At 31.3% G+C, this 13,606-nt stretch overlaps 2 protein-coding genes across 4 annotated transcripts in view; one reads left to right on the forward strand and one right to left on the reverse strand.

Annotated features, from left to right (window-relative positions):
* The window catches only part of tac4 (tachykinin precursor 4), a 58,863-nt gene that overhangs the window by 40,004 nt on the left and 5,253 nt on the right, over positions 1–13,606 (reverse strand). The gene's annotated exons all lie outside the window — the stretch shown is intronic.
* Positions 706–13,235, forward strand: dlx4a (distal-less homeobox 4a). Its single transcript, NM_131300.2, is given in 3 exon segments — positions 706–1,203; positions 2,303–2,496; positions 12,744–13,235. Coding segments are annotated over 3 exon segments (753 nt in total). The 5' UTR covers positions 706–899; the 3' UTR covers positions 12,999–13,235.

A 13,606-nucleotide genomic window follows, 5' to 3' on the forward strand; every position in this document is an offset into this window, starting at 1 on the left:
CTAAACATTTTTTGCAAGTCAGGAAATGTTGTCAACAAAATAACGCATGTTTTTTTATTACCAGCCTAGACTGCTATAATATTGGTTACCAAATATGTTTCCTTCACGTTTTAATAATCAGATCTTTAAACATTACAGATTAAGTCATGCTGCTCTTGATATCACTTTCCTATTCTCAAAATAAACATTAGGTAGTGTATATAGTTAAAGAATGAAGCAAAATGACTGTACAGTATCAACCAATTTTAATGCTTATTTTGTGCATTTATGCGTATGTGTTAATTTAATGTGTATTATCATTTTTAATCATATGCTACATTTATGGCAACTTTATTGTATTTTTTATTACACGTCCGATAACAGTTTGTCTGTTTACACAATCAAGTTCCCATGATCAATTTGTTTTGTTATGGTTTATAAATCTTTAGCCATAAGTTTTTAGATTTATTTTATTATAAATTTTTAGAATTATTTATTTTAAGATATTGGTACGCCCGAAATAGCATGAACCTAAAGCCAAATTTTATTCTTTAACAACCAGTTCATTGCAAAAAAAAAAAAAAATATATATATATATATAAACACCCGTCTAAAGGCAAACTGCAATGCTATGCGCATATTACACTGTCTTGACGTCACAGAGAATAAAGAAACGATGCGGTCTGCGCACGCAGCCAATAAGAGCGCATTGCGTTCTCACTGCAGGAATCAACTCAGTATGTGACGACGCTGTTGAGATGAAGTTCTCAGACTTCACACACGGCCAAAACGAAAGCAAACGCACCAGCCCCACGGACATGGATCTCTTTGATGGCCCTCTTTAAGAGATGGAAATTACATGACTTCTAAATAGATGCCACTTTTATGGTGCACCGGTCTAATGGACATAACTCTAAAACATGACTATGACTTCATTGTCTGAAAGTTTGGAGGCTTCAGATCCCTCAAAGTCGGCTTTTCTGGAGTTCAGTCACGGTTACCAGTCTCACCAGCAGCATTCACCCGGTGTGTCTCACGCGCACTATCCGGTGCACGGTTTGCATCAAGGCGCGCATTCGCAATACGACGCGGCCTTCTCTCCTGGCGCTGCGTCTTACAGCCGTCCACTCGCTTACCACTATTCCACCGCACACCACCATCCAGGAGCTTACCTACCCTATCAACACAACAGCGCAGTCGGATATTCAAGAGTGGAGGATGCAGGTAAAGTGTGCTCTCATTCACTCACTAAAAATGGCATTGGAAAATTATGATACAAGGCGCTGGATTTCTGACAAATTTTAGCATTGTGCAGTTTGGGCTCCATATTATTGTACTTTAAATATATTTAATCACTTAGCTATTTGATTATTTTTTAAATCAAAAAGTAAAATTGATCCTGTGGAATTTATCGACGTTTTTTGTACGTTTACAAATTTGAAACAAACTGAGAGCCTTAAAAATATATGGAGAAATTAAGAAGTGTCTATATTTATTTAGACATAAAATAGACTTAAAATAATTATTTGTAAAAAAAAAAACAGTAGCTAAACTGACATATAAACGGGTGCATTTTTCATTGCTTTTTGCTTTAGTTTTTCCAACTAAATCCAGATAGTACTAAAATGCTACATTAAAATGTATGGCTACGCAGAAGGATTAATATACTGTGATCACTCCAATTAACAAAACAAGATTGACGGATCCCTAAAACAAACACAAACACATGCTTTATTTTAGGGTTTTATTTTATAATGGACATATAGCCTTGCTGCAATAATATACAAATCTCTTAGAAACAAATAAAAATTTTAAATGCCTTTTGGATGTTATAGAATTTTATATATTTATAATGTAAACCATATCTGAATACACACAGGTAGGCTACAAGTTTCTCATTTGTTTAAACCCTGTCTTTAGGTATTAAAATCGCACAATAAAAAAGAAAAGAAAAATGAATTATAGTGATTGTTTAGTCGTCATATGGTTAACATTTAAAATGCATAATTTACAAATTATAGCAAATGTTTTCTTTATAATAATTTATCTGTCTTTTTCAATATAATGCAGTTTATCTAAAGCTGCAGATCATTCATTATATGCAACAACTTCAGTGATATTTTATACTCTACAACTGCAGTCAAAATGACAACGTGACAGTAGATTTCTTAGGGGTTTACAAACATTTTTATTGATTGACTGGTGAGCACATCTTTCAAAAAACAACCTAATAATAATAATAATAATTATTATTATTATTATTATTATTTTTATTAATGATATTATTATTATTAAATATGCTTTTTTTACTTTTTCACGCAAGATTCCGAGAAGCAAAGTTCTATTGAAAGTGGAGAAATACGGCTGAACGGGAAGGGGAAGAAGATTCGCAAACCGCGCACGATTTACTCGAGCTTACAGCTGCAGGCGCTCAACCAGCGCTTCCAGCAAACCCAGTACCTCGCGCTGCCCGAACGCGCTGATCTGGCGGCTAAACTGGGTCTGACACAAACACAGGTATGTTGCCATGCTTTTGAGGACGATCCTTAAAAGAAATAATGAAAAAAGGCGAATGGAAGGTCTTCTATAACTGGCAGAAGGTTGGGTCAGCTCTATAAGATCAAATCCAAATGAATGTAAAGTCTTCAACAGGTAATAGTGAGTGTAGGCATGTGATTGACAGGACTGAACAAAGCACAAAACACTCTACGCGCAGTAGAAAATAAGGTCTATCGAAAACTTAGTTCGACATTAAATTACGTCAAACAAAACAGCGACATAAGCCCTATTAATCTATATTTGTGTACTATAAATAACAGGAAGCAACAAAGCCTATAGAATATTAAATAGCAAAAAGTCATGATTACAAATGTTTTTAATTTACTTTAACTTATTTTAATATGCTAATCAGGTTTTAAAAACATTTTTGAAAGATATGCAAAGATTAACATAATATTTTTAATCAGTTTGATTGATATAAATTGAGATGACTAAGTTCATTTGATTCAACTAAACAAATTAAAGCAACAAGAATTAATTTACAGTAAATACTGTGGGCTGTCCAAAGTTATAAACTCAGGAAAAATATTTTTAAGAACTGCACAGAATAGTCCTCTGAGGAATCAAAGATGGTTCTCTATTCTCTGAATTAAAAAACTACTTTGGAATTTGTATTTTCTTAATATTTCTTGCAAATAACATTAGCAAACAGTGTACAGTGTACACTTCACAATCAAAACAAAAAAGAAAAGAAAAGTAAGAGTTGCTTGATTTTTTAATTGCAATCATAAACTTTGCGGCCACATACAATACACAATAACAGTCAAAATAATTACTCTAAAATGCAGCTATATGCAGATCCACAGTGCACATATGATACATCATAGTTGTAATGTTATGTTTCCAAATATGCACAAAAATGTTAAGAGTTAACCACAGTTATCTACATAAATCTATATAAAAAGCTGTCATTTCACCAGACAATGGAGTTAAGATGTCATTGCGTATGTAAAATATTGTAGTTATTTTACATATTAAAATATGTCCTGTTTGTAACATAACAAGTATAAAATTTTTGTTTGGTAATAATAATAATAATAATAATAATAAAGCAATTATTTAGTTGCTTTTATCTGAATTAATTTAAAGTATTCATAAGTACAGTAATTGAATAGGTGCAAGAGCCTGCCATTGGAAACAATTTATTTTAAAAACAAATTTTTAATGATAGTACATTTTAAATTAAACGTTAATCTATTATATTCTTCCAAAATAATTAAATAATTTGCTTCATAATGTTTAAATAAATCTGATTTAAGGTACCTGCAAATTACTGAGATATAATTTAAAATGAGTAGCAACACATAATTATATAATAAAATAATCCAATATTTTTTTAAAAAATCTAATCTAATCTTCAGATCTTATTGACAATCAGCAGGAGGCTCTACTTTGGCCCCATTAAATTTTTCGTCTTTACTCAATAATTTCTACTGCAACCTTAACCCATACAGTGGCCAGTTCACCTGACTTCACCCTATACACTTCAGAGAGCGTAATGAAAGGACACACTGACTGAACCTCCTAGAAACATGACAAACCATCCACCCACGCAAGGCCTGACCTCAAAAACAATTCAAACTCTTGCAGCTAACAAAATATAAAGCAGTTTTTATGAAATAATAATGGGTGTTTCTTTAACCAAGCATGGGCACTTTTACATGATTTGTATAAAAAAATACCTGTTATAAAAAAAAAAAAACAGATGTCAACATTTTATTTTGTAATATAAATCCTCAATTATAACTCTTGAACTATAAAAAGTATATTAAAAAAAAAGCATTATTTGCTATATATTGAAATGTAAGTTTGGGAGGGCGAAAAAAAAATTCCAATATTACCTAACGTGAATTATTACATTCATAAAACTAAAATCATATAAGCAAAGAACGAAAGGGAAGATTTCCATATTTACGGTGGGCAAATAACTGCAAAATGAATATATGTTTGAATGTTCTAGCATCATATTTCATATTTTAAATAAAGAATAAGAAATAGATTAATTTTTTCAGAATGCAATTGAGGTCATGGGATTATTTGACACTATTAAATGAGCCTTATGACGCTTTTTTTTACTCTTACAGCTTTGTTTGGACATGAATAAGATCTGCAAAGTTAAAAAGTCCACTCTAACAATAGTTTTATATCAGTAAGCACAGTTTCTGAATTCCCTCGTATGTCTTTCTTTCAGAACTGTACTCAAATGTCCACAATAGTGTGCTGCAAGGGATGACATTAAAACCCACAAGATTAACACGCCACTGTTTCCCTTGAGATTTGATAGTGGGTTTTTAATCTGATTTTTTTTCAGTTTATTAGTAAATACGGTCTGTGGTAAATGTAACTTGAACATACTTTGATGTTGTGTGTGATGATACATTGACATTTTTCAAGATTGCAGACATGTTGAATGTCTGGACTGACCATATGTACAACCAATAAGAATTCAATTCTGTTTTACACGCTACTGTCAATTATATTATTCTTCTGAAAAAAGTCTTGAATTTTGTTGTTTGGCTGGAATAAAGAAGGTCAATATTATTAGCTCCCTTGTTAATTTTTTGATTGGCTACAGACAATTAAAGAGCAAACCACTCTTATATAATAACTTGACCTTATTAAACTGTAAAAGATATCTGTAATTTAGCAGTTTTCCATATTTTGTGATTTATGCTTTTTTATTTTCCCCTATTTTATTATGCTTTTGAATTGCATTATGGGACCTTGATCTTGCTTAAAACAACCTTTAACCCTAAAAAAGTGACTTTTATAAAAAATGTTACTAGTTTATAGTAATATATTGTCTATATTTCATCTCAATACGAATATATTGAGTTGGTGTTGTATATTATGGTACATAAACTGCCTGTAATGAACTGCCAACATTTTTTTCTGTTATTTTACAGATTTATTTCTCTGTATATTTCATTCCTATTCATTATATTATTTTAAACGAATAAAATGTCATTTAAAGTCACTTTGTTAAACTGTAAATGTCAACAAAATCATCAAATGTCATCAAATGTCAACAGAACAGAGATCAACATCCCATAAAGCAATTCACAACCTTACATAAACGGAAAACGCTTGTGAATCACAAAATACAGTTAATTAACAGATTTATTTTTACAGTGTAACTTTGTTAACCTATAGTTATGCCTTTGCACTTTAAGCTGAATGTTACATCTCGCAAAATAACAAGTAAAATATTATGGTTTGTTTTCCCGAAGATGGGTTGTGGCTGGAAGGGCATTCGCTGCGTAGAACGTGCTGGATAAGTTGGTAGTTCATTCCGCTGTGGAGACCCCAGATTAATAAAGGGACTAAGCCGAAAAGAAAATGAATGAATGAATGAATATTATGGTTTGTCATATTGCCAATGATAAATGAAATAACTTATTATAAGTTGATCATTTAAAACTATTATGTTTCTGTATTGTATTATGTTATTGTAAATGCGCTGAAAGAGAAAAAACATCTTCATTAAACAGCAGTCAGGGAATACTTGGAAAATAAATAAATTTTTTTATCATTTTGAACTGTATATATGCAGCCACAGCTCCTGAAAAGGAGGCGGGGAGTATGAGCTAATTTACATTTAAAGAGACACAGACATTTCTGCTTTCACCCATTTAAAATCAATTATGTGTTAAGTAATTTGCCATGAAATTTCATAGACACATTGCGGGGACCCCTAAGACTTGTATGTACAGAGCACAATACAGCTTATTATGAACTGATCTTATTTCTTTATATGGTTTTTTATTTGCTCGAGTTAAAAAAACATACAACTGTCATTCTTACAGAATCAGAAATGTAAAAGAATGGTGTCTGGGGTAAACGTTTTCAAATGAAGTTATCAGATTTTTTCTTGAATAATTGGAATAAAGTTGTGGATCATCACAATATCAACCTCATCTTGAAGATGGCTATAGTTCAGCCACTCATTCTCCATTTGTTCCAAACCTGTTTTAGTTTCCTTCTTCTATTGAACACAAAAGAAAACATTCTGAAGAATGTCAGAAGCAGCAGTCATTCACTTCCATAGTATTTTGTTTTTGTTCCTACCATGAATTTTAATGACTATAAGTCAATGAGTAAGTTGTGTTACTAAATGCTGAGTAAATGTTTATTTTGATGTGAACCATCACTTTAATCACATACATGCCATCAAACAGCGCTTTATCATTTCACACTCATGAATATATTAAGAAATCATTATCTCAATAATTTGTAGCATGGTTAGATGCACTGAATTTACTTTAAACCATGCTGGTTTTATTTGTACTATTTATTACATCATAACAGATTGTCTATTATCACCTAGGCATTCATTCCTAATAATATAAAATTGATGCAGAATTTAATGTAAATTCTAATTGCTCTTACTATCATACATTCTTTATATATCAATACAGATACTCATCTATAAACATCATCAGAGAAAACATTAACACTAATCTGTGAAATATTTATTCTGATGCGGATGATTCATTCTGAAAAAAAAAAATATATATATATATAAATATAAATATATATATATATATATATATATATATATATATATATATATATATATATATATATATATATATATATATATATAATTTATTAATATTTTATTTATTTATTTCATTTTCAGAATGAATCATCCGCATAAGAATGAATATTTCACAGATTAGTGTTAATGTTTTCTCTGAATTGTTTTTTACAAATGATATCTGTTCAGCAGGACAGGATGAAATCTCTTACATTTCAAGAGAGCAGACACAGGTATCATAGCTAATGGTGTGTGGCCAGTTTGCAGAGCCAAATACTTTTTAATCAGCAATTGAGCCTGTCATCACTTCAGTCAATGATAGCTGAATCATGCCTCTGGCACCTGTTCAAGTCGGCTCATTTCATCTATTTTCCACATGCAAACAAAGTTTTAGTTATAAAAAGAAGGGCATCACCACATGACAGAGATGCTCAAAATGCGGCTGGAGTGAAAGTGCAAATTAAAATAATTATTTTGGGTGTCAGAGAAAACGTTAAAAGGGTAATTGGACTTTAATCCAGTTTAAAAGTCCCTTGGAAAACATCGCTTTAATTATGCTTCATTACAGAAGATTTTACGGCTCTGTGGGTGTCATTGTAAAATCGCAATTAGCGTGAACGCTCCACATCACATAATAGTCATATAATTAAGAAATTAAGAACACCGTGAGTATAATATTGAGGCTTGTTTATATCATATAGAATAGGCGTGCATGTTTGTTTTAGAAAGAATTTGGGGTAAAATGTTGGACCAATCGCAAGATTGGAGTTTTGTGGCATCCAAGGAACTGTCAAGCTTTTTCTCTCTCACTCACAGCAAGCTGAAGGCGAGCTGATGTTGGCAAGAGATCTGCTTTACCACAAACATTCATGCAAAATGAAAGCTTGCAGAAATTCACACTTACAACTTCTAAGCAAAAATTAACCTATAGAATGCCCTGTTCAACTTCAAAAAGAAAGGGAAAAATTCTGTCTTTCTTTGCTTTGTATTGAAAAAGTTAAAGGGATAGTTTTTTTAAAGGGATAATTTGACCTATTCACCCTCAGAACATCAATAATAAATACATAAACAAAAGAATAATAACACATGCACACAAATATAGAAAAAAAACGGTCTGTGCAAGAGTTACTTACAACACTATTCCTCTAATCCATCAGCAAACGGTTATAAGCACATGCACTTATTGTAACTTTAATGATATATTTATACATCAGCATGTTTCAGCATGACTTTCTGTTTGATGTTTATTAAATTTGATCACTTAATAAACATATAAACATCTATCTATCTATCTATCTATCTATCTATCTATCTATCTATCTATCTATCTATCTATCTATCTATCTATCTATCTATCTATCTATCTATCTATCTATCTATCTATCTATCTATCTATCTATCTATCTATCTATCTATCTATCTATCTATCTATCTATCCACACACAGCCAAAACAAAATTAATACATGAGGCTTTTGATCGTACAATGCCATTTAAAACCAAATTATCAAAGAAATTGTAATGGTGTTCTGTCAGAAGCCATAATTAATTTTGTTTAGTCTGCATTCTCTTTTTTTCCTCAACCTTTTTACTCTTAAAGTCCCAATAGTGTATTTTATGTATAAACAAAGGTCACAGTTTCAGCTAAAAAAAATAAATAAATAAATAAATTCTTTCCTTAATGTTCTACAATTAAAAAAAAAAGAAAAGAAAAAAGAAACCATCCCCATCTTGGATGTCCTGAGAGTGAAAAAATAAAAGGAAGTTTTAGAATAACGCAAACAGCTTTGTGATAGATTTAGCTTAAAGAAAAAGTTAAAACTTGTTTACTTTAAATTTAGTTATTTTGAATGGCAAAGCATTAACTATATAAAAAAACTAAACTTTTACTAAACATGTTATTGTTTATAGATTATGCACTTGAAATATTTACTGTGAAAAACACAAGCTAAAAAGAAAATACATGTACACTTATAGTGTGTTTATTGCATTCATTGATTTACTTTATTTTCAGCTTAGTCCCTTTATTAATTAGGGGTCACCACAGTGGAATGAACTGCCAACTTATCTAGCATATGTTTTCGCAGTAGATCCTCTTCCAGCTACAACCCATCACTGGGAAACATCCATACACACTCATTCACACACATACACCATGGACAATTGAGCTCCCCAGTTCACCTGTACCGCATGCCTTTGGACTGTGGGGGAAAGGAGCACCTGAATGAAACCCACACAATCACAGGGAGAACATGCAAACTCCCACAGAAATGCCAACTGACACAGCAGAGGCTTGAACCAGTGACCTTCTTGTTGTGAGGTGATCGTGCTACCCACTGCGCCACTGTAACCCATGTGTTTGTTAATTTATTCATTAATTTTCTTTTCGGCTTAGTCCATTTATTAATCTGGGGTCGCCACAGTGGAATAACCGCCAACTTATCAAGCACGTTTTTACGCAGCAGATCCCCTTCCAGCTGCAACCGATCACTAGGAAAGCCATGTGTTTAAAATCAAAAAGAATACTGTAATAACATTTAAAGTCTGAAATCATAGTTTTTTATATGTTAGTATCAGTATGCAACTTTAAGGAATGTCTATAAACTAGTGTGCTTCAAAAAAGTGACGAAATTCACATTAAAAACATAAAAACATCCGAAGCTTTCAGTTAATCACTTCCACCAAAAATAAATCAACAATTTTTTTTGACATCATCTCATACTGCCTACTCTTATCAAATTTTCTGATCAATCAAATGCTCTCTAGTATCTGACATGTCCCGCCCCCTTCAAGAAACTATTGCTATATGAGCTTAACCACTCACATTGGCAAAGCCGTGATTAAAATTAACTTTAATTGGCTTTTTTTTTTTTAAGAGAGATCTACTTTATTACTGTCCACCTTCATTTTCAGTTTAAATTCATCGCACATGAACAAAAATGCACATTTCAAAGCATTTCACGGGACATTTAAATGACTATTTGTAACATACTAAATAATTAACAGTTTAAAATTGTTCATAGGTCTCTGCAAGACAGTACACAGTTACACAGTATCTAATTTGTGGGATGAGATTTATTTGTGTATTGCTAAACAAAAGTTTGTAGTCTCATTTTGGTGTTTAGAGTCTGTGTTTTAAGTATTTTGCTTTTTTATTGTAAAGGGTTGTTTTTAATGATGAATATATACAGTGTAATATAGCCTTCTGTTTGATGTTTATGCCATTTAATCAGTTAATAAAACATAAAGGAATGAGCTATAAAATCCCCAATATCTCACTATATATACAGTGCTCAGCATATGTGTACACCCCTCACAAATAAATTCATCTTTTTACAGTTTTTCTCAGTCGCTTTGGTGCGTTTCTCACAGCACCAGTGCATTTCTGCACAACAGTTAATGCATTTCTCAAAACAATTAGTACAAACTGCAAAACCTAGCTGATAACCTGCAAAAGCGCGTCACATGCTCAAAATGGATATTTTATTCCTCAAAAGCAAGTATTGATGTCAATCAAAGTGTCAGTATCATCAAAGTGAAAAGTCCTGACACCATTGTTTATGAACAAGATAGTCAAATGGCTTTGTCATGTTTTCATTATGACAGTTTACTCTGGACATTTTTTTCAATGCAAAAAAGTCTGATTTTGGTGACACTTCCTGAAAATGCTCAAGACATCACCATATACTATTTGCACAGCCATTTGAAAACTACAGTAAAGTTGGACATCACTTACTGTAATTTAGTGAGGTATGTGAGTACAAGACACTGAATATGTATGTTTTACAATTTTACTCTGCATTTGCGCTTTACAATCCTAATTTATTCACAGCATTGTGCAAAAGAATAAACACACCCTTATTTACAACGAACATAAACTCCGTTTGGGTTAAACTGTGCACAACTGTAAACAATATTGCAGTACATATTGGACCTGAACCTGCAACATACACAGGTCTGTAAATCATTCATCAAATTGTTCAATTTTAAAGACATTTACAGGAAAATAAAGATAATTTTTAAAATAAAGTTTGCTTGACCGGTTTTGACATCAAGTTCAACATTTTTGTATGTAATGACTCAAGTAATGAAATGAGGACTGTTGGTTTTATATGGAATGACTATTCAGCATTTACAAGTTTAGTTCATTTTGATTGACATGACTTAAGTAAATAATAATGTTATAAATAGCAGAGAGTTGAATGAAAGCAATTGATGCATGTCCGAAAGCATTTGCAATTTGTTGAAAGGAATGAGAAACTGCTACTAGGATGTGCAGAAATGACTAATTGTTTTGAGAAATGCATGACCGGTTGTGCAAATGTAAATAGTGTTGTGAGAAATGCACCAAAGTGACTGAGAAAAACTGTAATAGGAAGCTATACAATATTATATTTGCGCATATACATTAGATTAGTCAGTGTTGAAGCCAAACCTGGAGCTTATCTAACAAAATAACTTACGATAATGCTCCAAAAACTAGCACACCCAAATTTATATGTTATATAAAAATATAAATACAAAATTTAAGAAAAGAGGAAAAATCAAGAGAAGCAAAAAAAAAAAAATAAATAAATAAATAAATAATTTTTTTTAAAAATGGAAAAATTAAGTTGAAATTTTGCAGGCTGTAATTTTTTAAAAAAATAATTTTTAGCTTGAATTTAATTGTATTATCATTCAATTTCTAAATATGTTTGGTGACTAAAACATTATTTTAATACATATTTCAGTTTAATAGATCTGTTTTGTTTAAATGCACCAAAATACATTGAATATATTCACTGAGAAATGGAGATAAATATTCATTTTCAAAATGGGGTGTACTCGATTACACTGAGCACTGTATACAGTATCTTAGTTTGGAGATAAGTTTTTTTTGTATATTGTTAAGTAAATGTTTGTAGCATTATTTTAATGTTCAGTGTTTATTCTTCTTTTTTATTAGGAAATGTTTTTTTAATGCAGTATTAATAAAGCCTTCAATTTGATGTCTGTGGTATTTTATCAGTTAATAAAACGTTAAAGCATGAGAAATAATCCCCAAGATAGAGACTATACATACACTGCTTACTCAGAAATAGATACATTTTGCAAAAAACAAAAAAAAAGAGAAGTAATAGATTGAATGAGTAAATAAAAAAGTGAAGTAGACAAAAATAATTTTTACTTTCTAAAACATATGGCCTTGTTTTGTTTTATTAAACAATTTTTAACAACAAACAAAAACTCTTAAGGGAAAAAATACTCTTGTTATTTACTTAGGCGATTCTGTATTGTCTCACTTAACAGGTTATGACTTATTTATAAGTTTCGCAAAAGGTTTTTAAAAAAGACTAAACTGATGGTAATTGCAGCTTGAAATTTGGTTCCAGAACAAACATTTCAAGTAAAAAAGAAATGTATGAAAATGTATAAAGTTGCATCATGCATGCATATAATAATAATGATAAAATAACAAAAATGTTTTTTTTTTTTATTTAAAATAAAGGTTTCAACTCCCTCACCCCAAACAAATCTATTTTAATTAAACATTTAAACAAAATGTATTAATACATTTCTGTATTTTAATAAACTGATATTTAAATGAATTCAATTTCTGCATTTTATATTTAATGAGTTTCACAATATTTGTTTCATCAAAGTAAATGATTTTGCATATTGCAGGTCAAGATATGGTTCCAGAACAAGCGTTCCAAGTACAAAAAGATCATGAAACATGGCTCAAGTGGACCTGAAGGAGAACACCTTCAAGCAGCGTCTGCTTCAGGAGCCCCATGTTCACCAGGCATGCCACCCCTATGGGATGTTTCCATGCCCAGCAAAGGTGCTCCCATCCACTCTGGAGGATATATGAACTCTTTCGGACACTGGTACTCGGGTCATCATCAAGACCCAATGGCCAGAACTCAGATGATGTGATGGGATGTTTAGAACAATCTACAGTGTTTCCACGTCCCATCTACTGATTCCAGCAGTTCACACCAGCACTCTTTAGCACTGCGTACTCCGCCAAACATCCTTCCCAGTATTTTCCTCATAAAGATTTACATTGCTGACATTTTGGTTTATTTGCTTGCAGGTTTTTGTGGCCTAACCTGAACTTGGATTTTTGTATGTTCTTGTAAATTTGAATAAAATGCCTTTGTCTGATTGTCATAAATGTCTATTTAATATTTTAATATCCTCAGTTCTCTCTCTGAAATATTTATCGGTCTGTTGCATGATATTTTTCTTTGGTTAAAAGAAAACAGCAGTGTTGAATTTTGCTTTGTTTTTCAATGTTTTCAGTTTGACTCGTTCATTAATATACACTTGAATGTGCTGAGGATGTATTTGTCTAGACTTAATTGGCAACACTTTACAAAAAGTTTACTTGTTAATATTAACTGAATAGATTAAAGCAGTTTAAAAATTCTAAGGCATTTATTAATCTTAAAGTTAATTTTAACATTCATTGATACAAAAAACACCAAAAAAAATAGTTGGTGTGGGCGAGCTAACATAAACCTTTTTATTAACATGAACAC

Source organism: Danio rerio, chromosome 3 (assembly GCF_052040795.2).
Source record: "Danio rerio strain M-AB ecotype USA chromosome 3, GRCz13ab, whole genome shotgun sequence".
Classification (NCBI taxonomy): Eukaryota; Metazoa; Chordata; class Actinopteri; order Cypriniformes; family Danionidae; genus Danio; species Danio rerio.